Here is a 23,312-nt window from a genome sequence, read left to right as displayed (position 1 = left end):
TCCTCGTGGATCTAGGCATTGGGTCATGACCTCACGCTGCTCACAGTGACAACACCTCTGGAATGCTCCTAGGGTTAGTGTTGGTGTTAGTGTTGGTGTTAGTGTTGGTGTTAGTGTTGGTGTTAGTGTTAGGGTCCTGGTGGTAGTTTATGACGTACCACATGTGACTCACCTGGTGTCACAGTGGAGCTGAAGACTGCTGTCTCCATCCTATACACACTCACTCTCTCTCTCTTTCTCTCCCTCTCTCTCTCATCCTCCCCACCCAGCTCTTCTGAGGGGATCATGTGATCTGCTCTCCTTTATTTCTTTATTTAAATGCATAACAGGACAGTTTGACTAAATGGTTCATTGTCTCCCATCACCCCACCAGTCAGTGGATCGGGGATTTCCACACGTGTTGAAAACATGGCGTCTTCTAACGTGGTTGGAGACAACAGCTCTGTCATGCCACACTTAGACACACACTTTGTCAAGATGGCCTGCTGTACTCTCACCATGGGCTTTCTGCTTCAAAACAAGAGCCATGGATGGTTGCTGGGAGAAAAGCTGCTTTAGCCACAACCGTAGAAGCTCCTTCTGTTTCACCTGTACACACCTGGGCTTCAAACGCAGGGCCAGAAACCACACCTCCGCTTCCGTGCCACAAGAGCAAGGCGCAGAATCTAATTGCTTGGTGTCTGATTATGTAGTGTCTGATTGCGTTCATGTCTGCCAGGGCGCTTTGCCAGGTCATGACCTCAGGAGTTTTTCAGTGAGCAGGTTATCGTGTCGCTGTACAGGAACACTGACAGAGACCTACAGACAGTGAAGGGGGTAAGTCTCACGAGGAAGCTCAGAGAAAACTTTAGACTATTAGTGCAGTAATATTAATAATAATTTATTATAATATCTATCTATTTATATCTATAGATAGATATTATAGCCTATGCTTCTAATTATACACATTATACTATTCAAATTGTATAAAATCTACTGTCTCGTGCGCAACAAGTAATTGCTAAACACGAAATCGTCTGATTTTATTGGCGCTCCGGCTGTACGTTCGTGTCGTAAGTAGCGTGTGTGTGTGTGTGTGTGTGGTTTTCCTGTCGTGTCTGTTTGCTCCGGTGTCGTTATTCGGTACTGGGGAGGGGAGGCGGTTCTCGGCGCCGTTAACGCGTTTGTTTTCGGGTCGGAACTGTGTTGTTGTTTCACGCCATAGCGACGCGTGTGTGTGGACGGAGCTGATCCAGAAACGTGTGTGTTGAGAATATTCACGTCCGTCATCATTTAACGACTGAACCTTCACACCAGCTTCACGTCCGCGCTGGGAAGTGATCGGGTAAGTTGACTCCACTTCTGGAAAGGTCTCATCCATCTCCGCCTCGTGTAGCCCATATAAAAGTGAGACGTACTTTGTCGTAATGTTGGAAGTGTGAGATGAGAGACGCGTCCGTCTGTACAGAACCAGGGACGAGTGTGTTTCTGCTGCTGTATCGTGTCGATGCGTTTGTCACTGCGTGGTGTAATAAGATCGGAACCGGGTGCACGGGGACGTTTCTCCCTGATGAACGTGGGATTAGGTGGTTTACAGTCGCTCGTCGTGACCGATTATCGGTTTACTTGTTTGAATTACATTATCTAAGTTAGTTAGGCATGTGTGAATAAAGACGGTTCCTCGCGTGGTTGTCGTGAGACTGATCATGAAGGATCATCACACGCATAAACGTGTGAAATAAACGTCATAGCTCCACATGTCACACGCGCCTGCGCCGCTGATCTCACATTCATTAGTAATATTTTATATGTTGGTTCATTCGCCCATAAAATATGTGCGGCCCGTTAATAACCGCTGTCAGGAATCTGGGGTAATGTTCGAGCTACTTTGGTATCACGCAGCGGTTCCTCCGAGATGCTCCACACCTCCTCGTTTATCACACGTGAGGAGATGCAGACATTCACACACATTTAAACACAGCACTGAAAAATTCTATCAACGAACCCACAAATAAAGAATTAGATGAGAATGAAACCCCCTCGTATGGTCAGTGTTTGTCTGAACGTGTTAAAATATGTGTAAGAAGATATTGCGGGTGTTGGAGACACGCGAGTGCTCATATAACAAACCCTGGAGCTGCGCGCGCCCATTACAGTGGAAGCCACTTGTTGATTCAGACTTGTGGTTTTAATACTGTGGCATAGGCTGTGTACATCCCGTATATGGTCCCTGAGACACACACACACACACACAGAGTTTGGTATGTGGTTCCTGGTTTCTACATTTGGTGTGGAAGAAAGGGTGCCATTTTGAAGCTCGGGTTCGTCTGCAGGTTTCTTTCTTTGACCTTAGTGCTTGCACAGGTGGAATCAGTCTCTCTCTCTCTCTCTCTCTCTCTCTCTCTCTCTCTCTCTCGCTCTCTGTGTGTGTGTGTGTGTGTGTGTCTCTTTCTCTGTCAATTTCAATTCAATTCATTATATAACAAATATATACATTTGTATTGCATAGGATACATAACAATGGTAAAATATAATAAAATAACCCTCTATCTATCTATCTATCTATCTATCTATCTATCTATCTATCTATCTATCTATATATATATATATATATGGGGGCAGTTGGGGTAGTAGGTAGGGGTAGTTGCTCTAGCATACAGTCATGTGGGAGCCCGAGTGCCTCAGAAGACACACAGGTGATGTGAATTCGACCCCCACTGATGTGAATGTGTGAGTGTGTGTGGGTGTGTGTGTGTGTGTACATAGAGCAATTCAATAAAACACAACATGGCTGCGTGAGAATAAAGCAGCACCAGCCCGGTGTGGAGCCGGGCTCCTCTGGGGCAGCTGGTCCTGAGTGCTGGCTGATGTGTGTGACGTCTGCTGGGCTCCGCCCATGGGGATGCAATGCAGACGCACTCTGCTGTCACCATGGAGACGTGCAGGTGGTGCTTGTTGTTTGTAGTGTTGTTGGCCAGATACTTCAGCACTGAACACAACACGGAGTTTAACCTTTGACCTGCCGCTGAACACATCTGAGCTCAAACATCTGCGTCGGAAGGGAAAACAAACCACAGGCACAAAACAGAATACAGACACACACAGAAAATAGCGTGATGCACATTACAAACATGGCCCCTGTCTGTAAATAGGGAACTCGTCAGCAGGTTAAAAAATAACACACTGGCTGAATATTAGCTGAGGCCGTCTGAAGTGTTCAAGGAGTTTCCAGCAGACAGGCTGTTAGGAACAAGAGGAAGAACATTGTTTGATTGTTTGTAATCCTGTGTTGTGTCTGGTCACAACAGTGTACTGCAAACACAGTATTCTTTAAAATGAATGCGGAAAGGAAAAAAATGCTTTAATCTCCCCGTATGCTTAATTGTTTTGCCTCTCTGTCAGCCTATCACACTTGACCTCAAACTACAGCCTGTGACATCACACTTGACCTCACGCTTCAGCCTGTGACATCACACTTAGCACAGGGTGGTGACCCTGTGCTGTTTCTTGTTTAATAAGCTCCTGCTGGTTATTTTTGTAAACAGTGCCAGACCCTGACAGACAGAACCCAATTAGGAACCTGACAGAGGACCTAATCTGCTGGGCAAATACAGCAGTTAGTTCCCCTCAGACCAGCATAGTCATCCAGGTGTGAGACTGTTGCTGTTTCAACAGTGCACTGTAGTGCTCTCTCCTGCCCCGGGTCTCTCCTGTCCTGTGTCTCGAGTGGAAATGCTGTGTCCTGAGGCGTGTATGGAGGCGTGTCCTGAGGCGTGTATGGAGGCGTGTCCTAACCCTAATCACCCCATGTCCTTGTCCCGTTTGTTTCAGGTCCATCCAATGGCGTGCCAGGCGTGGTCTTAGGAATGAGGAAGGAAATGTGAAGCACGTCCTGGCTCCTCCCCACGTCCTGGCTCCTCCCCACGTCCTGGCTCCTCCCCACGCCTCCTTCTCCTTCTTGTGTCTGCGCTTTTCTTCGATGGGCTCCCGCAGTCAGGGCTTCTTCCACCACCACCACCACCCACACCACCACCAGCGCAGCTCCGTGGTGCCCACCGCCATGCCCAGACTGATCCCTGAGACGGGCACCCTCCTGGGGGGCATCGCCCAGATCACGCCCACGCTGTTCCTCAGCCGTGGCAACGTGGCGTCCAACCGCGGCCTGCTGCTGTCCAAGGGCATCACGTGTGTGGTGAACGCCACAATCGAGCTGCCCAACTTCAACTGGCCACACATGGAGTACGTGAAGGTTCCCCTGGCCGACATGCCCCACTCCCCCATCTCGTTGTACTTTGACAGCGTCGCCGACAAGATCCACAGCGTGGGACGCAAGCGGGGGGCGGTGCTGGTGCACTGCGCGGCCGGCGTGAGCCGCTCGGCCTCCCTGTGCCTGGCCTACCTCATGAAGTACCACCGCGTGTCCCTGGCGGAGGCCCACGCCTGGGTCAAGGCCCGCCGGCCCGTCATCCGGCCCAACGGCGGCTTCTGGCGGCAGCTGATCGAGTACGAGAGGAAGCTGTTCGGGAAGACGTCGGTGAAGATGGTGCAGACGCCCTACGGCATCATGCCCGACGTCTACGAGCGAGACCGCCGCGGTCTGGCACCTTACTGGGGCCTGTAGCGACAGGACGCTGTTGTCATGGTTTGGGTGGGGGAGGGGGAGGTGAGCAGACTGCCCTATTGGACCGTCTCCTGGCTTCTGTCTCTAGGCTATAGGCCACGCCCCTTCCACAGCCACAGATTCAAATGTTGAACTGAGCAAAATGCTATTTGTGAACCCCCAGCGTGCTGTGTGTGAGACACTAAGACAGGATTGGCTGATGCCACTGTGACATCACCACGTTCTCGTCCATTGAGAGCAGATGGAGTGACAGAGGAGTGAGAGAGGAGTGACAGAGCTGTTCCTGATCAGTGAGATGAAGCAAGTTTGTGGGTGCTGATGCTGTGACACTAACCCCTAACCCTGGGGTCACCCCTAACCCCTAACCCTGGGGTCACCCCTAACCCCTAACCCTGGGGTCACCCCTAACCCTGGGGTCACCCCTAACCCTGGGGTCACCCCTAACCCCTAACCCTGGGGTCACCCCTAACCCCTAACCCTGGCGATCACACCTAACCCCTAACCCCGGCGATCACACCTAACCCCTAACCCTGGGGTCACCCCTAACCCCTAACCCTGGGGCACAGGAAGAAGCCCAGGCAGACCTGAGCTTCAGTCTTCGGTTCAGATTCCACCCACATCACCGCTGTAATGATGTTTCACTCTCATCTCTTCCTGTGAGGCACCAGTGTGCTCTCAGTTACTGGTAGCATTTTCAGACATTATTGTATGGATATTAACCCTAACCCTAGATCTATTCAGTTAGTGAGATACACAGGACGATTGCTTTGTGGTATGGAATGAACACTGACATGCCATTTCGGCAAATTTGTGATAAGCTACCAGGAAGATCCTGTACTCTGAAAGAATCTTTATGAAATACATCAGAAATTGCGTAGATCAGGAAGTTTGGGACTCGGAACACTGGTGCTGATCAAAGGTAGTTGGAAGCACTATTGTAATATTTAATTTAATAATTCTACTGAAAAAAAGACATCGTTGTGATCAGAAGCCTTTCTCCAATAATTGGACCGCTTACAATTTTATTTTAAATTTACAGATAATTCAGTGCTTAATTTTTATTCTGAAGAGACCCTCGATATAGACTGACAAGGCCAGATGACGAACGTTCTTGCACAGGGGTCAGAAATAATCTAACGAGCAAGTTATGTCAAGGACATAATGCAGAACTCATCTGGACAAAGTAAAGATATAACTATTGTGTTGTTAATAAAATGACTGAAAGGAGCTGGGTTCTTCATTTTGTTATGTAGGCACGTACAGTCTGCTGGGACTGAGGCGGTGATCAGACGTCTGGACCTGTTAGCTGGAGCCGAGGAGATCAGACGTCTGGACCTGTTAGCTAGGGCGGAGGAGATCAGACGTCTGGACCTGTTAGCTGGGGCCGAGGAGATCAGACGTCTGGACCTGTTAGCTAGGGCCGAAGAGATCAGACGTCTGGACCTGTTAGCTGGGGCCGAGGAGATCAGACGTCTGGACCTGTTAGCTGGGGCCGAGGAGATCAGACGTCTGGGCCTGTTAGCTGGGGCCGAGGAGATCAGACGTCTGGTCCTGTTAGCTGGGGCAGAGGAGATCAGACGTCTGTGTTCACAACAGGAAAAACAGCAGATGTTGGAAAACAGACACAGAAATCAGGTCTCGTACATTAATGCATTTTTAATAGGTGCAGCAGAAAAACCACATTTCACGTTACCACTCAGTGTTGATGTATTACAGTAGAATCACTCAAAGTCAAGCTGTCAAACTCCACAAAACCTGCTACCACGTCAGTGTTCAGCAAGAGGCAAGCATGTCAAACTAGACGAGACATTCAAATGCACCGTTTCCTAGCAGAACAGGCATCAAAATCCTACAGCAATTAAATCAAAGAGATCTACAGAACGTCCAGCCAATAGACAAAACAACAGAAAAGCCCTGATCAAAAAGAACCAGACATGAAAACAGAAAACCTGGTCTGAATATGCTTGACTAAGCATCTTCAACCTAGACATCAGAATTTTACAGTCAGGTAATTAGCAATAAAGAGAGCACAAGCGACTAACGTATTCAATAGTTGAAGTCATGGGTCCTTAAGATCTGTGGAATTTACAACACTTTATGCTGCATGTGGTGTTCACTGGGAGGTCAAAGCTTTGTAGAGCATTATGATATGGTTGATGGTTGAAACGTCTTCTCCAGAAGATTCTCCAGTAAACGTCCAAGGAACCCATCCAGATGCTTCTGTCATGTCCCTCAAACAGACACATCAGGACATGTCTGCCTCTGTTCAGCAGGATTTAAATAAATGACCCCTGGAGGTGATTCTGCTCCCCACCGCTGCTCTAACCTCCTACATATGCAAATATCAGAGAGCTTGATAGAGGAGGATGAAGCTGACAGGATTGGGCTGGTGAGGGGTAGTCAGTTAATGAGCATGACTCAGGCCCCTCCCAGCACAGGAGGGAGGAGCCTGGCCAAGCTGCTTCCCAGGTGGGTTGGGGTGGGCGGGGCTCAGAGCAGGTCAGGGAGGATGAGGCCAGGGGGCTTGGGCTCCACACAGTTGATCCAAAAATTAGCGCAGCTGGCGTGGTACTGGTGACCGCCGTAGGTGAGCTTGAAGTTGTCCGTCTCAGAGTTGAAGGCCTGGATACAGAATCAGAGACAAACAGCCGTGTTAAGGACAGATACCGATGTCCTCACGACCACTCAACCTAGCAATCCAAACAACAGAAGCTGTTCTAGCAAACAGGCATTAGCTACATTGATCACTTCCAGTTCTATACTAGATGTGCAGAAAGCAGACACCCAGGTGTGACTCGTTTAGCGGAGTTATATTCACGGGTAATTGGGTTTAACGCCACGTCCTCAATCTGTAGGACTTGAGTTATTCAACCACGCTGCATGTGTGTGTGTGTGTGTGTGTGTGTACGGAGGTGGAAACAACAAAAAGTTCACTTGAGACGCCGATTCGGAGCTTCATAATGGAGGTGTGTGTGTGTGTGTGTGTGTGTGTGTGTGTGTGTGTGTATGTGTCTGTGTGTGAATGTGTGTGTATGTGTCTGTGTGTGAATGTGTGTGTATGTGTCTGTGTGTGAATGTGTGTGTATGTGTCTGTGTGTGAATGTGTGTGTGTGTGTGTGTGTGTATGTCTGTGTGTGTGTGTGTGTGTGTGTGTGTATGTGTGTGTGAGTGTGTCTGTATGTCTGTGTGTGTCTATATCTATGTGCTGTGTACACACTACGCAGATCAAGGGTTTGCATCCCTGGTGAAATATGTAGTGGGTAGTGTGTGTGTGTGTGTGTGGGGTGGGGGGGAGCAGACTGTCCATGATGCCGTGTGATGAGGAACCGTCTCCGCAGCAACATCTCTGTGCCACTGAAAGGTCAGCAGGGCGGGACAGACGTCATGTACTAGGCTCAAAGAGTCATTACTGCCTCGATGCAGCTGGAAAGACTGGAGAGCATGCTGAGCCCTGGGGGAAGATTGCAGAGAACCCTACGAAGAACCATACAGAGAACCCCACGAAGAACCCTACAGAGAACCCTATGAAGAACCCTACGGGGGGCGTGAGAACAGGTAGCCAAAGTTTATTAGGGGAGTCGGTGTGTAATTATATTTACATATTTACCCATAACTTCGGGCCAGGTTGTTTAGTCAGTGCCTGAAAGCAGCATAAAACCTGTTAGAAGAGTCTGAACGGCAGAGCATGGAGCTGTACAACTGTTAGTAAGATCCCAGTGTGAACCTCTCAGGAACGGGCTGCTCAGGACAACACAGCTACCATCAACATAGCTGTCCACGCCAGACAGAGCTGAAGATACCAACCACTGACGTTTTTAAATCTTTCTTTAGGATTTTACTCATAGCGTTTAATTCAAGATAAACAGCTTTTTAAAATATTTAGTCATGAATATTAATAAAATAATTTTGAAGTATTAACCACCATTTTAAAAGCATTTAATTATGGATATAAGAAACAACTCTGTTCAACGGTGAGCTGCCCACTCCTGATGAACACCTCTATAGAGCAGGCAGAGTGACCCCACCCTGACCCCACCCACCATGAATGTGCTGAGAGACCCAAACCTTGACCACAACCAACAGACCCCTCACCACACTCACCACACTCTCCTCAACACCGGTAACCTCTGAACGCCCAGCACAAAGCCTCACTCAGCTGCCTTCGGAAATGAACCGTGTTACAGACAGCTCAGATTTCATTATCCTTTCAAGAACTGTTTGTCTTGTTCCCAAACATGTAATTAAAAAGGAGGGTTGGAGTCAGGAGTCAGGTGGAAAACACTCACGCATGGCGGTTAGGGTTATGAATGAACAGTGTTGCGAATAACGGCATTAAAAATAACGGCGTTAGGTAACGGCGTCATTTTGTCAGTAACGGGATAATATAATTAGTTACTTTTCCTGCCGTTACAACGCCGTTGATGTTACAGGTCATTAAAAGCGGTGCGTTACTATATATTGATATACTAACGGTAATCCGAGCGGACCCCTGCCCAGGCTAGTGAGGAGTAACAGATCTCGATAGGTCACAGTTCTCGGTGTAACACCTGTTTAACTTAACAAGTCAGTAAGCGATTGGCTAAGGCAGCGTTATGGTAGCCGATCAGAGCCAGTGTTTTTACACGCGTGCCGAAGCATACCCAGTGACGCACCAAATGGAGAAGAAGCAGAAATGGCAAGTCAGGAGCAAGCCGAAGAAAAATTAGCATTTTCAAGGTGGCGATATAAACATAATTTAAGAAAATACTTGAAGTTCCTGAATGTCTACCAGACTGGGTATTTTATTTATTTAATTAAGAATAGAGGTTGTATTAAGTTTATTTCTGTTCAGTTGTCTCAGGCTGAGAGAATTTAATAGATGTAAATGCACTTTATATAGTGTTTTTTATACAGAGATTTGGGATTTTAAAGGATTTTATCCTGCACTGGTCTGTTGATGTGCAATAAATATTGGGGGCAGTCATGGCCTGGCGGTTAGGGAACTGGTCTTGTGACCGGAGGGTCGTGGGTTCGATTCCCAGACAGGCCATGACTGAGGTGCCCTTGAGCAAGGCACCTAACCCCAACTGCTCCAACTGATTGGGGTGTAAAAATCACAATTGACAAAATATGGCACATTTAATTTATCAAAAGTTAAACACCTTTCTGATCTACTCATTTCAACTGACTGTGAAAACTGCTTTTTCAAAAAAATCCTTATTCATTGGCATATAACTTTTTTTTTTAACTGTAACGCAAATAGTTACTTTCCCTAGTAACGAGTTACTTTTATGTTACTAACTCAGTTACTTTTTTGAACAAGTAGTGAGTAACTAATTACTTTTTTAAAGTAACGTTCCCAACACTGTGAATTAATGTTTCAATTTTTGGGCAGCACGGTGGCTTGGTGGTTAGCACGTTTGCCTCTCAGCACTGGGGTCTTGGGTTCAAGTCCCTATCTGAGTGGAGTTTCCATGTTCTCCCCGTGTCTGCGTGGGTTTCCTCCGGGGCCTCTGGTTTCCTCCCACAGTCCAAAAACATGGAGGTTAGGTGAATTGGCAGTCCCTGACAAATTCTCCCTGAGTGTGTGTCTGTCTGTCTGTCCGTCTGTGTGTCTCTCCCTGAGTGTTTGTCTGTGTCTCTCTCCGTTCAATAAAAACGAGTTGTTGTGTGTCTGTCCGTCTGTGTCTCTCCCTGAGTGTTTGTCTGTGTCTCTCTCTGTTCAATAAAAACGAGTTGTTGTGTGTGTGTGTGTGTGTGTGTCTCTCCCTGAGTGTTTGTGTCTCTCTCTGTTCACGAGTTGTTGTGTCTGTGTGCATCAATGTGTTTGTATGTCCAGTGGTGGATGGTGCTCTGCCACTAGGGTCTGTCCTCTCTCTCCCCTTCCTGCACCCCATTCAGTCCCCCAGGGGGGCGGTAGAGAGTACGCTGTGCGCAATTGGCTGCCGCTTCTCGCTGGTGTATGATTGGTTGTCTGTAACGTAGCTGTGTTAACAATTGTAAAGCACCTTGGGTATCCAGATAAGGTGCTATATAAATTGAAACATTCACTCACGCATGGCGGTTAGGGTTATGGGAGTGAACACAGCACCGGTCAGCAGGAAGCCTCCATCCTCTACATCAGCACTGCTCGGCTGAACTGACCAGAATCCACCACCACCAACCCGAGATAATGAGTCTGACTGCCAGCTGGCCCCTCCCCTGAGAGCAGTGGCGGAAAGGGTGTATGGAACTGCGTGTTTAAAGGAGGTGGGTGGCGTAGGGTGTGTACAGAGCAGTGACCCCTCCTGCCCCAAACAGCAGCCGTCTGCTCAGAGTGTCGTTAAAGGGGGAGAGACTGGTGAATCATACTCTTCTAAACAGACGTCCAAAAGTTTTCTCTTCTTTGCTCTGCAAAATGGCCGAAGCCGAAGGAAAGGTCAGTGGTGTAGGCTGTAGTGAGGCAAGAGGGCGTGAACTTTGTACACAGCACCCATATTAGTCAGCACTACAGCATACAGACGCAAAAACTCAACCAATACAGGAATACATTCATATCTATCAGGGCAGTCGATGTGTGTGTGTTGTGTGTGATGTATTTGTGTGTGATGTGTGTTGTGTTTCAGACCTTGCTGCGTGAGTCCACATTCAGGAGACACACTCCACAGGCCAGCTCTTTAGCGTTCTTTATACCATGTCTTAGGATACAGGAGGAGAAGTCCAGAGAGCTCTCATCAGGCTGGGACACACACACACACACAGGAACATTAATAATTTAATAATAATAAGGTCTTTTCTCTGTTACCCTGAGATCCTTCTGACATCACCAGCCATCACTGAAACTAAAACCAAAGCTAGTCCTGTCCTGACCACCAGTACAACCACCACCTGCTCCCACACCTGCCCCTCAGTCTCCTCCCACACCAGCCCCTCAGACTCCTCCCACACCAGCCCCTCAGGCTCCTCCCACACCAGCCCCTCAGACTCCTCCCACACTCACAGAGAGGTTGGCCAGGGACATGAAGCCCATCAGGTTGTTCCACACGCGGCTGAGATCCTTCAGGAGCTGCTGCAGTCTGGGTGAACACACAGCTGTGGCCTTAATGCCCAACTCCACACGTCTGACCACACGGTACACCTCCACCACACCTGAAACACACACACACACACGATGAGGGTTACGATCTGAGCAGTGCTCAGATATCGCGAGATATCGCGAGAAGTAACTCCGCGAGATTTCTCATCTTGTTAAAAATCTGTCTCGCGAGATTTGTGATCCAGCAAGCAGCCAGAATGAGGTGTGAAAATACAGGTATTACTATTGAAGATGCCCCCGCCACTTTCACATCGTTAGTTTGGCAGCATTTTGGGTACCCAGCGGAAATGATAAATGGCAAGAGTGACTGATAAGACACTGACCATATACAAACATTGTATGAAAATAATGCCGTACACCGCGGCCAATACGAGCACGATACAGAGACATTTACAGCAGCACCACAGCTCAGTACTCAGATCAACATATCTCACTTGGTAGCAGGGACAGAACGGCGCTTTGGCAAGTTGAGACAGCAGGATATCGGGAGCAGTGTGGCGATGTTAATATTCTTAAAAATGAACATGGCAGTGTAGTTGCAGCAAATTCAGTGACATACTTGGTCAGGCTCTGTTTGCACTATTTGAACTCTGTACTGACAGAGAAGAACCTTTTGTTTTGCACATAATACAGTGAGTCACCGCTTAACGACGGACCGGAGTTATGACCGACTTTTTAATTTATTTTGCGCTGTGCGCAGAGGAGCAGTGGCAGCACAGTGGAGTGTTGTGGAGTGTAGTGTGGGGTGTTGTGGAGTGTTGTGTACGATAAGCTGAGGCAGCGCACCCTCCACCGTAGCCCTCGACAACGCAATCGCTCTTTCTCGCGCTGTACGCACGAGAACATTGTTAGTTTTTTTCTATACTGTATTTATGATCAAAGCGTATCTAAATCCAGGGTCACGCTTAACGACGAAAACTGCTTTACGACGGACATTTCAGTCTCCAACCCCGTTGTTAAAACGGGGACTCACTGTAATATTGTTTGCGCTTGAAAAAAGGAGAAATATTTAATCTTATTTATTTTATTTTAACTTTTATGAAATTTAATTTTAATTTCAATTTGTAGAGGAAGAAGTTTATTAAGTTTATGCTTACATAATGCATGTTAAGAGTTATAATAAAACATTTCAAAATGCATGTGTAACTCAGTTAAATAAAAGTCTGTTGTCCAGTCTTATAATTTGTCATTTTAGTGTTCTTAAAATCTCGTCTCGTCCTCATGAACCGAATATCGTGTCATCTCGTCTCGTGAGCTGAGTGTCTCGTCACACCCCTAAAAATAACCCTAGATTTCTCTTCGCGACTGTATCAAAACTAACAAGAAATATCAATGACACTAGTTCTAATACAGCACTTACACACACTAGTGACGAATTTTTTTTACTTTTTCAATAATAAAATAGATAATATCCGACTACAGAGTCATAACACATCACAGCCTAACCTCCAATCCAACTCCAGTAGAATAAGTAATAGTAACTACTAGGGGTGCAACAATACATGTACCCGTATCGAACCGTTCGGTACAGTGCTCTCGGTTCGGAACGCACTATGTACCGAACGATACAGCCTTTTAAAAAATGGATTTCATCAATTTGTCTTCTGAAGATGCGCTCTGTGTTGAAGGCTAAGTGGATCTGTGTTTGATTACTCCACCTACACCTAGGCTGCATTGTCGAGCGCAGATCCACTGAGCGCCTCCCACATGCATTCAGGAGGCTGAGTGAGACGAGCTATGAGAAGCTAGCTCGTAGAAATATGGCTACTGCCTCAAATATACCTGAAATCGAAGCTCCTCCACCATCATTCAGATCTGGCGTTTGGAACTACTTTGGTTTTCATGTTAAATATGATTCTGAAGGCAAGCGCGTCGTGGACAAAACTACTACGGTATGTCGGAAGTGCTACACGAAACTTAACCATAACGGTGGGAACACGACGAATATGACTGTACATTTACGCCGTCATCACCCCGAAGCGAAAATAAGTGAAACCAGACAAAAACAACAAACAGCAGCACACAGTCTGCAAACTTTACCCCAGTCATTTAGACAGACATTTGGACATGATTCAAAAAGGGCAAAAGAAATCGACCGGGCAATCGCAACTTTTATTGCTGTCGATATGCAACCCTTTTCTGTTGTAGACAACGCCGGGTTTCAGAACATGCTGCGGGTTCTTGAGCCTCGATACAAGATTTCTTCACGAACATTTTTCACCAATTCGGCAGTTCCTGCTTTGTATAACAAGACAAAAGCCAAGCTAGAAGCGGCAGTGTCAGCAGCACCCGCTGTTGCTCTAACCTCAGACTGCTGGACGTCGAGAGCTACACAGAGCTACCTGACCGTCACCGCACATTATATTGATCTTGAATGGCAGATGAAAAGCAGTGTTCTGCAGACATGTTCTGCTGTATTTGGGTGATACCTGGTTGTTAGAACATTTGAGATGTTTCAAAATATTTATTTTTAATACACAGTTTTATTTAGCTTGTTTGTGTTGTATATGTTGCCAGCTAAGGGCTAGCACTCCAGAAGATGAGTGTGAGGTGAAGCTCCATCTGAGTGGTTGATTTTTATAAGGACCAGTTTTTGTTTAATATGCTGCTGAGAATATACCACAGAAGAAATGGTATAACTTTTATTTTGGAAATAGTTATTTACTCGGTTTTCCACAAATATATATATATATATATTTTACCATTTATTTTATTTATTATGTTATTATTTGTTGTTTCAGCAAAATTTTATTTAAAAGCTGTACTTTTGAGGTTAAACAAATGTTCTTAATTAGTTTTAATAAATTACAAGTTCAAAAAAAAGGGATGGAAATTAATTTTTTTTGTATCGAAAAAGTATCGAACCGTGACACTAAAGTATCGAACCGAACCGAACCGTGAATTTTGTATATCGTTGCACCCCTAGTAACTACGCATCCGAAAATATTACTGAGCTTCGATCCTATATCGCAAAAAGAGCTCACAACACTAATTAATTTGTCTAAGTCTACATTAGGCTTATCACGATACTAAGAATTACAACTTCGATACCATACTTAAAAAATATTGAAATTCGATACCATTTTCGATACCAAAGACAGATACTGTGTAAAGCCTTTTTATTTATTTTTTATAAACAAACAAATGAATGTTGCTTTGTGTTTGAAAATGCTTGAAATTGTAACTTCATTTCACAACAAATAGCTGTCTGACTGAACAGTTCTCTTGTATTACGTTATCAAATACGAGCCTCTTGTAATTCCAGGACGAAACATGAGAAAACGTGAAGATGTTAAGATTGGGCGTTTTGAAAATAAACCACCATTAAATAATGTGATTAAAAGCAAATTATTTCGAATCATTTCAAGTATAGGCCTATGTATAAATATTTAACTTATTTAAGTTTATCATGCTGGGAAATATTGAACTGGACGTACAACGTACAAGCGTTTTAATTCCACCTTATAAAGGTGTATGAACCCAGCAAATGTGACTTTGTTCATTGCGCTGAGGCGCGGCGCGCACGAAGTTACAAAATTCGAGAGGTGCACGACCTCGCGAATCAACAGCACGCGACGCCCCTCGCGCACAGGCGGAGCCACTGCGATTACGTCATTTTCGCCACACGGACCTTCGCGCCGCGTCAAGTATAAATATAATATCGTTAATCGCGATAATTTCTGGGACAATATATCGTTCTGAAAATTTTGTTATCGTGACAGGCCTAGTCTGTATAATTTGATTTTGTGTAATTTGTGTGTTTTGGCCACCAGAAGGGGATGGGTCCCTGCAGGATACACACACCTACCAGGATACAAGCACCTGCCGGTGGATGTACTGATGCCAGGGTTGGACGTGCCATTGCCACAAGAGGTTGTGCGGATGCTAGCTCCTATCAGAGCACCGAAGGGACTATGACTACTTGGCCGGGGAACAAGAACCTTAACTACTACTGTAGAACCACCCTGCGCACCACTGACTGTGCTAATGGGCCGCACAATGGAGGATGGGTTCCCTTTTGAGTCTTGGTCCTCCCAAGGTCTCTTCCTAATCCCCACCATCATAGGGAGTTTTTCCTCGCCACTGTCGCCTTTGGCTTGCTCATTAGGGATTTGGACTCATAAGATTGTTAATCTTGTAAATCCGGTAAAGATTGTAAAGCTGCTTTGTGACAACATGTGTTGTGAAAAGCGCTATACAAATAAATTAATAATAATAATAATAATAATAATACATTTTATTTCAAGCGCCTTTCAGGACACCCAAGGACACTTTACAAGAAATTAGAAAACATGCAGCACATACAGTACTAAAACAACACATACCTAAACAAAAAACAGACAAAGAGGTCATTGGGAGTAAGCGATGTTGAACAGGTGAGTTTTAAGTCATGTTTTGAAAAGAGGGAGTGAATCTATATTGCGGATGTCTGGCGGAAGAGCGTTCCAGAGTTTGGGAGCAGAGCGGCTGGGGGGGGGGGGGGGGGGGGGGGGTGTTGGCGAACGAAAATTGTTGACGTTGTTGAGGCCGTATACTCCAACGCTAAAAATCTAGCACTAGGACCCTGGAGCGGTTATTTTCTGCATGGTCCTAGCGCTAGATTCGGCAAAGTTCACATCGCGCCAGAACAACTGAACAACACACACTTATAATAATTTAATGCCTCCCCTCATAAAATTCCAGACATTTTAAGACATTTTTAGGCCTTGAATATGGAAATCTAAATTTAAGACATTTTAAGACTTTTTAAGGACCCGCGGGTACCCTGGCCACACAAACGAAAATGACGTAATTGCGGTGGCTCCGCCCACCTCGCGCGAACTTCCGCGAACGACGGAGCCGTTTATATTTGCCGCGTCACATTCTGTGCAGTGTTGTCCGAAACGATATGTGGTAGTATAAAGAAACACCCCTCAAAAACAGGGGAAGGAACATTTACCTGACCAATTTTAATGTTGCTTTGTGTTTCATGTTTGAAAAGCGCTGGAATTTAGGCTAAAGTACTTTCAATCAATCAAAGTTTATTTGTATAGCGCTTTTAACAACTCAAGTTGTCGCAAAGCAGCTTTACAGGATTTACAAGGTTAACAATACTATGGGTCCACTTTAACTTTAAAACGTTAACAAATACGAGCCTCTTGTAATTCCAGGACAAAACATGAGAGAACAAGAAGACGTTAAGTTCGGGAGTTTTGAAAATAAACAACCATTAAATAATGTGATTAAAAACAAATCATTTCGAGTATATGTATAAATATTTAACTTAATTTAACTTAGGTTTAACGTGCTAGGAAATATTGAAATGGACCTTGAAAGTGACGTTCAAGTGCTTTAATTCCACCTTATAAAGGTGTATGAACCCTGCAAACATGACTTTGTTCATTGCGTTGAGGCGCGGCACGCGTGCGAAGTTACAAAATTCAAGAGGTGCACGACCTCGCGAATCGACGAGTAGGGTCTGGCCGTAAATCTCACCTCTGGCGCTTACCTCATCTGTGGGACTTATTGAGGTCCCAGAGAGGAGGTCCTGTTTTATCTTGATCGCCAGCTACTGGCGTGGGGCGGTATTGCACTGGAATATAACGGGTGTAGTTATATTCCAGTGAGTGTCTAGCGTTCGACTTTTAACAAAGGTTACTTGACACAGCAGGCCAATTGGACTGACGTGCCTCCCTCCAGCGTCTCCCTCTCACGGTGTGCTGTCCCTCCCTCCCTCTCGTCCGTCCAACTGCGGTCTTTCCCATTACAGGCACAGTCCGAATGATGGGAATAGCGACCCTCAGACAGGCGTAGCCCTGGGATGAACCCAGGGCCGCAATGTGCGTTCGAAGTGTCGATGATCAATGTGTCCTGCAATTCACATTTGCATACGACTGTATGTGATGTTTGCTAAAAATATATATATATAATTAGTGGTGGGCCGTTAACGCCGATAACGGCCGACAACTAATTAAATTTAGCATTTAATATATATATGTATACAAATAAAAACCATCTGCAAGCGAGTTAAATTTAAGTAGATATAAATATAATATAACCCATCGCTGCATTCAAAATTGCTCCCACAGAAATATTGTACTATTTACAATTTACCATTATATTTACAATATAGTGCACTATTTCTGTAGTAGGGGGCGAACGCAGAAAAGTGATCTCGTGATCTGCCATGCTTAATTTCTTATGCAATCACGTAACTGCGAGTCGTCATTTCCTGGTCTCAGGGATGAGATCGGTCTCAGAGAGGAGGTGGCCTGAGAGAAGAGATTTACGGCCAGACTCTGTTGGAATCGACAGCGCGCGAGGCCACCGTAATTACGTTATTTTCGCCGCATGGACCCTCAAACCGCGTCAAGTATAAAGCAGGCTTAAACCTAGCTTTAAAGCACTTCTACGGCACTTTCAAGGTCCATTTCAATATTTCCCAGCTGACTCAGGTTCTATCTAAGCTCGGTTTCTGGAACGGAAAACCCTGAGTTTTCGTTAACTCTGAGATTACTTACCCGGTTTCATCACTGAATCCGCTTTCTGGAATAACCCCCTGTTCAGTCAGCTATTATTAGTTGTGAATCGAAATACACTTACAATTTCAAGCATTTTCAAGTACTTTAGCTTAAATTCCAGCACTTTTCAAACCTGGAACTCAAAGCAACATCAAAATTCGTCACGTAAATGTTCCGCCGTTCGCGCAGGTTCGCACGAGGTGGGCGGAGTCGAGCGCTGGTCTCTCATGAAAGTATAACTTTATAGTTGAACTTGTCGCTGATCACCTACAGTGTTTCTCGCACAGCTCACACACACGCACATACGTCCACACGGAATTAACACAAACGTAGCGCTTTCAAAATAAAAGCGTCACAGTTGTATTGCACGCACGACATAGATATTTGTTTCATTTATGATTGGCCTCTCGCGGGCCGGACAGGGACGCACAACGGGCCGGATGTGGCCCGCGGGTCGTAGTTTGCCCAGGTCTGTTCTAATATATAATGTGGGTTTTGTGCATTTCCTTATGTATAGTGAGACCGGATCTTTTATAGAGTCTTTCGAGCTGACGGGCTTTAGCCCAACATTTCAAATTGGATTTGATTTGATTTGACTGGCCCCTCCCTACATGATGTCCATGATCAAAAGCCAATCCGTACAGCGAACACTCAGAACCTCAAGCTTGGCTCGACATTTACATGTAAATGTAAATACAGTGTTGTGTGCTTCAACAAGGCTGCAGGCTTCTCACTAGCACACAGAGCCTGGGGGGTGTGGCTGGGTGGAGAGTCCTGGACAGCCTGGGCTGCTCTGAGCCAATCAGGCCTGCCTTGGGCACAAGGGGGTGGGTAATGGGGCGGGGCTTACCCAGCAGGTACTCCATGCCCTGTGCTGATTGGATGACCTCAGTACACACAGTGGAGCTGCTGATGCTGTTGAGGGTGTTGTTGGCCGTGGTGATCACCTGAGAGAGAGAGAAATGTCGTATGAGAGAGATGGAGGGAGAGAGAGGGGGGGGGAGGGAGAGGAAGAGGAGTTCAGTAGAGGAGGAAGACACCAGGTGTGTGGGTCCAGAGCTCAGTGCCACATTCATGAGTGTGTGCATCAGTACCTGGAGAGCACTCTCCAGACATCTCTGCCACTCATATGCATAGCGCTCACTCTCCTGGGTCACAGACAAGGGGAGAGAGAGAATGTATTCAGATAATAATAATAATCTGTCAGTTCAGAGGGAGTGGTTCAGAGCGGAGAGGGTGTGGTTCTGGGCGGTGAGTGTGTGGTTCTGGGCGGTGAGGGTGTGGTTCAGAGTGGTGAGGGTGTGGTTCTGGGCGGTGAGGGTGTGGTTCTGGGCGGTGAGGGTGTGGTTCTGGGCGGTGAGGGTGTGGTTCTGGGCGGTAAAGGTGTGGTTCTGGGCGGTGAGGGTGTGATTCTGGGCGGAGAGGGTGTGGTTCTGGGCGGTAAGGGTGTGGTTCTGAGCGGTGAGGGTGTGGTTCTGGGCGGTGAGGGTGAGGTTCTGGGCGGTGAGGGTGTGGTTCTGGGCGGTGAGGGTGTGGTTCTGGGCGGTAAGGGTGTGGTTCAGAGTGGGTCTGACCTCCACTTCTCCGGTCAGGTCTTTGTACTTGTCCCGGATGACGGGCAGGGTGGTTTTCTCACTCAAGGTGTTGGAGCGGTCACGGAACAGCGGCTCAGGGGCGGGAGAGGGTGTCGAACGCACAATCTCCTTCTCACCTAAACTGTGACTGCGCTTATGGGAACCTACACACACACACACACACACACACACACACGCACACGCACACACACACACACACACACACACACGCACGCACGCACGCACGCACGCACACACCCCATATGAATGATGGTTGATTATTGCTTTCCTCTCACTACACTGTATTTCATATGTGGGTTTGGCTATAATTGAAACTCTAAAACTGTTGTTGCTAATTCATGCAGGACAAACAACAAATACCACAAATGATGATTATAATGGCAAAACATCAGCACTGCAGAGATGAATTATTCATCAGACTTCACACAACAAAGTGCAGTGTGGGTATACACACACACACACACACACACACACTAGAGCGGAGGGCTAGGGGTGAGGTGTACCCCCCCTCTGCTCGGAGCCGGGTATGTGTTCTCTGGGTAATCAAATGCCCCCCCCCCCCCACAAGACCCACAGTGGCAGCAGGAAAAGCCCTTCAGTTCCAGTAGATGAGGTTGTGCACAGGAGGAGGTGAGGGCTGGTGAGGCGTGTGTGAGATAAATACTATTGAAGTAGGAAACAGGGGACAGGGATCTGTGTGAGGTCCTGTGTGTGTCTCAGCCTTGGACGCATGCTTAGCCTCCACACTGCCATCTGCTGTTAGGCAGGAGAACTACCTTTAGATCTGGATCAATGTCCGACTGTCACTACAGCTAACAGTGGCAGAATGCAACCTGACATTCTGCCTGAATGCTACAATCAGCTGAGTTTATCACCATGGGAAGTGCAGATGGCGTTGGGAAGCAGACCCAATCCCCCCCAAGGCAGCAGGAGTGCCCAGTGACTCACCCTGCACAGAGAGGTCGAACGTGGCCAACTCATTCTTGATCATCTCCTCGCTGGACTTCACCTTTGGCTGGGCACTGGCCTTAAGGAAGTCGGACTTGCCGAACTTAGGTTTGTCCCCCTGGAACGCGGCGAAGTCCGCGCTGTCCGGTAGCTCAGAGACACTCTCACCGCACGTCTCTACCGCACCCGGCGGTGAGTCCGACTTCTCAGAGACCGTGCTAGCGAAGTCCCCGAAGTCGTCGTCCTCGTCCTCCTGGGTGGGCGCTCGCTCGGCGAAGCCCGTGAAGTCGGCGAAGCCGCTCTGGGGTGAGGCCCCTGAGACGTCCTCGATGGGGAAGTTGGTGACCTTGGCCACCGTGGTGTGCGTGACATTCTCAGAGCTTCCGAAGGACGTTTCCTTGCGGTGAAGCATGACGGAGGAGGGCGGGGCTCCCGGGAGCTGAGGGCTCTCAGACACGCCCACATCCTTCTGTGCCCAGTCGTAGCCGGACAGGCCGCTGGACACCGAAGTGCCCAAGGGGTCAAACTTCAGGTCGTCCGTCTCTGTAGGAGACACCAAAGAAGAGGCATCTGAACTCTTGAGGCACTTGAGACCCTCAGGTCACATGTATGACTGTAGGTACAAACGTCAGCTCCTAACAGGGCTGTCAGGGGCCTCAATAGCCCAAGCTACAAACACATCCAGACGCCTCCGACAGCCTGTTCGTTTCCCCCCTGAACAATCCCAGCACTCAGCTTGCAGGCAACACTGACTCAGCCCACATCCTGTGGGAGCCGCACCGTACAGACAGCTGTATACATCAGCACAGAATAAACAAAACGCATTGATTCATGTAGCAACTGTAGTCCAAGTTGAATATAAGGGGTTTATGAGCTTTCTTCAGTATGTTCTGTTCAAGTTGACCATGACTGTTCAGAATTTAAGACAATATTTCCTTCAGATAAAAATCTCTGCAGTGTTTCTTGATTCAAGAGTAAAAATATTAGAATACAAAGTTTTTTAAATGTAAGTGCACTGAGGTGAGTAATCTTATAAACTTACTAACACAGTGTCCATTGTTTGATCTTGAAATAAACTAGGCTACGTGATTTAGTCACTGCGGAAACAACCTTACCTGTGTGACCCGAGTCAGACTATAACCTCCATCTCATTCGCAAGATTGTGTGTGAAAGAGCTCAGAAACCTGCTGGAACTGGTTGCCCTCAGATCAGAAGAGGCTCTTCTGCCACTCAGGTCAGTGGTCTCTCCCTGACAGCCCTGTGGTGTGTACGGGCCTGGTGGAGTCTCGTGGGTACCAGGGTGGGTAAGAGCAGAGCGCGTTAGAGCCAGCAGGACACTGACCAAGTGATCTTCAGGGTCTAATCAGGACAGCTGCTCTCAAAATCGTTTTCTGGGATAGACAGGCCTCACCATTACCTGACTTCTACCTCACCACTACTACTTCATTACCTCACTGCTACCTCACCATTACCTCATTGCTACCTCACCATTACCTGACTGCTACCTCACAATTATCTCACCATTACCTCATTACTACTTCATCATTACCTCACTGCTACCTCACCATTACCTGACTGCTACCTCACCATTATCTCACCATTACCTCATTACTACTTCATCATTACCTCACTGCTATCTCACCATTACCTCATTACTACTTCATCATTACCTCACTGCTATCTCACCATTACCTCACTGCTACCTCACAATTATCTCACCATTACCTCATTACTACTTCATCATTACCTCCAGGGCCAGAGTGGGCTCCTTTTTTAGCCCGGGAGTTTCATGCCCAAATCCGGCCCAAAATTATTTTTCCCTCCCAATCGGCCCAAACTAGAGATTGACATGAGCCGGCCCATCGGGAATCCTCCCGAATCTCCCGATTAGCCACTATGGCTCTGATTACCTCACTACTACATCACCGCTACATCATTACCTCACTATCTCTCCATTACCCCACCACTACCTCACTACTACTTCACCATTACTTCACTACTACATCACCGCTACCTCACTACTACTTCACCATTACTTCACTACTACATCACCGCTACCTCACTACTACTTCACCATTACTTCACTACTACATCACCACTACCTCACTACTACTTCACCATTACCTCACTACTACATCACCGCTACCTCACTACTACATCATTACCTCACTATCTCACCATTACCCCACCGCTACCTCACTACTACTTCACCATTACCTCACTACTACTTCATCATTACCTCACTACTACTTCACCATTACCTCACTACTACATCATTACCTCACTACTACATCATTACCTCACTATCTCACCATTACCCCACCGCTACCTCACTACTACTTCACCATTACCTCACTACTCCTTCACCATTACCTCACTACTACTTCATCATTACCTCATTAACTCACCATTACTTCATTGCTACCTCACCACTACCTCGCCATAATTACCCCACTGCTACCCCACAACAACTGATTCTGATGTACAGACTAAGATGCTTAACAATCACTTTACTTGTAAATAAAACAGCTTCCCGTGTGCTGACGTTTTTCAGGAATGAGTGATGTCACACCTCCAAACACTCCAGTTGACTGAAGTTTGACCAACACATGTAC

At 46.8% G+C, this 23,312-nt stretch overlaps 2 protein-coding genes across 3 annotated transcripts in view; one reads left to right on the top strand and one right to left on the bottom strand.

Annotated features, from left to right (window-relative positions):
* Positions 1 to 46: 46 nt before the first annotated feature.
* Positions 47 to 6,511, top strand: dusp14 (dual specificity phosphatase 14). Of its 2 annotated transcripts, none has more exons than XM_076977110.1 (2): positions 47 to 816; positions 3,811 to 6,511. In XM_076977110.1, the coding sequence occupies exon 2, from the start codon at positions 3,959 to 3,961 to the stop codon at positions 4,598 to 4,600; it is 642 nt and encodes a 213-aa protein (XP_076833225.1). In that variant the 5' UTR covers positions 47 to 816; positions 3,811 to 3,958; the 3' UTR covers positions 4,601 to 6,511. The 2 variants fall into 2 exon arrangements, with proteins under 2 accessions (XP_076833225.1, XP_076833224.1); XM_076977109.1 differs by lacking the exon at positions 47 to 816 and adding an exon at positions 843 to 1,324.
* Positions 6,239 to 23,312, bottom strand: part of synrg (synergin, gamma) — a 44,202-nt gene continuing 27,128 nt past the window's right edge. Inside the window, 9 exon segments of the mRNA XM_076977108.1 lie at positions 6,239 to 7,222; positions 8,208 to 8,240; positions 10,931 to 10,969; positions 11,187 to 11,297; positions 11,559 to 11,707; positions 19,005 to 19,101; positions 19,249 to 19,302; positions 19,729 to 19,892; positions 20,698 to 21,240. Of these exon segments, the coding sequence (XP_076833223.1) occupies positions 7,091 to 7,222; positions 8,208 to 8,240; positions 10,931 to 10,969; positions 11,187 to 11,297; positions 11,559 to 11,707; positions 19,005 to 19,101; positions 19,249 to 19,302; positions 19,729 to 19,892; positions 20,698 to 21,240 (1,322 nt within the window). The 3' untranslated portion in view covers positions 6,239 to 7,090.

The sequence above is a fragment of the Brachyhypopomus gauderio genome, chromosome 16 (genome assembly GCF_052324685.1).
Source record: "Brachyhypopomus gauderio isolate BG-103 chromosome 16, BGAUD_0.2, whole genome shotgun sequence".
NCBI classification, from domain to species: Eukaryota; Metazoa; Chordata; class Actinopteri; order Gymnotiformes; family Hypopomidae; genus Brachyhypopomus; species Brachyhypopomus gauderio.
This window is presented reverse-complemented; position numbering and strand designations above follow the sequence as displayed.

What these genes read in the sequence shown, in the direction of transcription:
- dusp14 (XM_076977110.1), top strand. Translation starts at nt 3,959, where the DNA reads ATGGGCTCCCGCAGTCAGGGCTTCTTCCACCACCACCACCACCCACAC.